This window comes from Macrobrachium nipponense, chromosome 1, assembly GCF_015104395.2.
Source record: "Macrobrachium nipponense isolate FS-2020 chromosome 1, ASM1510439v2, whole genome shotgun sequence".
In the NCBI taxonomy this organism is placed as follows: Eukaryota; Metazoa; Arthropoda; class Malacostraca; order Decapoda; family Palaemonidae; genus Macrobrachium; species Macrobrachium nipponense.
The window spans coordinates 164155464-164156555 of NC_087200.1; the positions used below are offsets into that span (position 1 = coordinate 164155464).

A 1092-nucleotide genomic window follows, 5' to 3' on the forward strand; every position below is an offset into this window, starting at 1 on the left:
ATATTTAAGGAGAGGCAGGCTCGGAGAGAATTCAGAAATGAGTCAATGAGACCCCTAAATTGTAAGCATGAGGAGAGACAGCAGAGAGACCTTGAGAGAAGGCTTCGAAGACTAAATGGAAGAGAGAGGATAAGACAGGAATTGGGACACTTCTATGGAATTTAGTTAAGGATAAAAGAGTGCTCTACAGAAGGGAGGCAGCGAGAACCCGAAGTAAGGAGTATGAGAGAACGTGGGGAGAGGAAAGGACTGGATTAAGCGGTAAAGGAAGGATGTTATGGGAACTAAACTGGTTCCTAAATAAATTAGTAAGGGGGAATGGGTGGCTCTGAGAGAATGGTGGCAGATAGAAATCAAGCTTATGGAGCAGCTTGAAAAGGAGTTGAGGAAGGCTGAAAATAATTGTAGAAAGGAAGTGAAAAGAGTTCACAAGAATGGATAAAAGTTGAGGGCCTTGCTGGAAGTTCTCTGGCCCTGGAATGGAAGCCAGACCAAGAAGCAGGACATTGAATAAACATGAAACCGAGGCAAGCAAATGGACAGCAGTTGGGGGCTGCTGGAAGTTCACTGGCCCCGGAATATAAATTAGACCTAGAAGCAGAGCATTGAATGAACATGAAACCAAGTCTGGCGAATGGACAGCAGTTAGGGGGCTGCTGGAAGTTTACTGGCCCTAGAATGTAAACTAGATCTAGAAACAGATCATTGAATGGACATGAAACTAAAGCTGGAGAATGGACAGCGGTTGGGGGAGCTGCTAAAAGTTAACTGGCTCTGGAATGAAAGCCTGACCTAGAAGCAGATCACTGAATGGACATGACACTGAGGCTGGCGAATGGATAGTGGTTGGGAGGCTGCTGGAAATTCACTGGCCCTAGAATGGAAGCAAAACCTAGAAGCAGATCATTGTATAGACATGAAACCAAGACTGGCAAATGGACAGCAGTTGGGGGGCTGCTGGAAGTTCACTGGTCTTGGAATGTAACCTATACCTAGAAGCAGATCACTAAATAGACATGAAACCGAGGCTGGCAGATGGACAGCAGTTGGGGGGCTGCTGGAAGCTCACTGGTCTTGGAATGTAACCTATAC

The 1092-nt window shown here is 46.0% G+C and overlaps 1 protein-coding gene across 1 annotated transcript in view; it reads left to right on the forward strand.

Moving 5' to 3' along the window:
• The window catches only part of LOC135218989 (moesin/ezrin/radixin homolog 1-like), a 1023-nt gene extending 858 nt beyond the window's left edge, over window positions 1-165 (forward strand). The window contains exon 1 of the mRNA XM_064255426.1: window positions 1-165. This exon is cut by the window's left edge and continues 858 nt beyond it. Coding sequence (XP_064111496.1) covers window positions 1-165 — 165 coding nt within the window.
• The last annotated feature ends 927 nt before the right edge of the window (window positions 166-1092 follow it).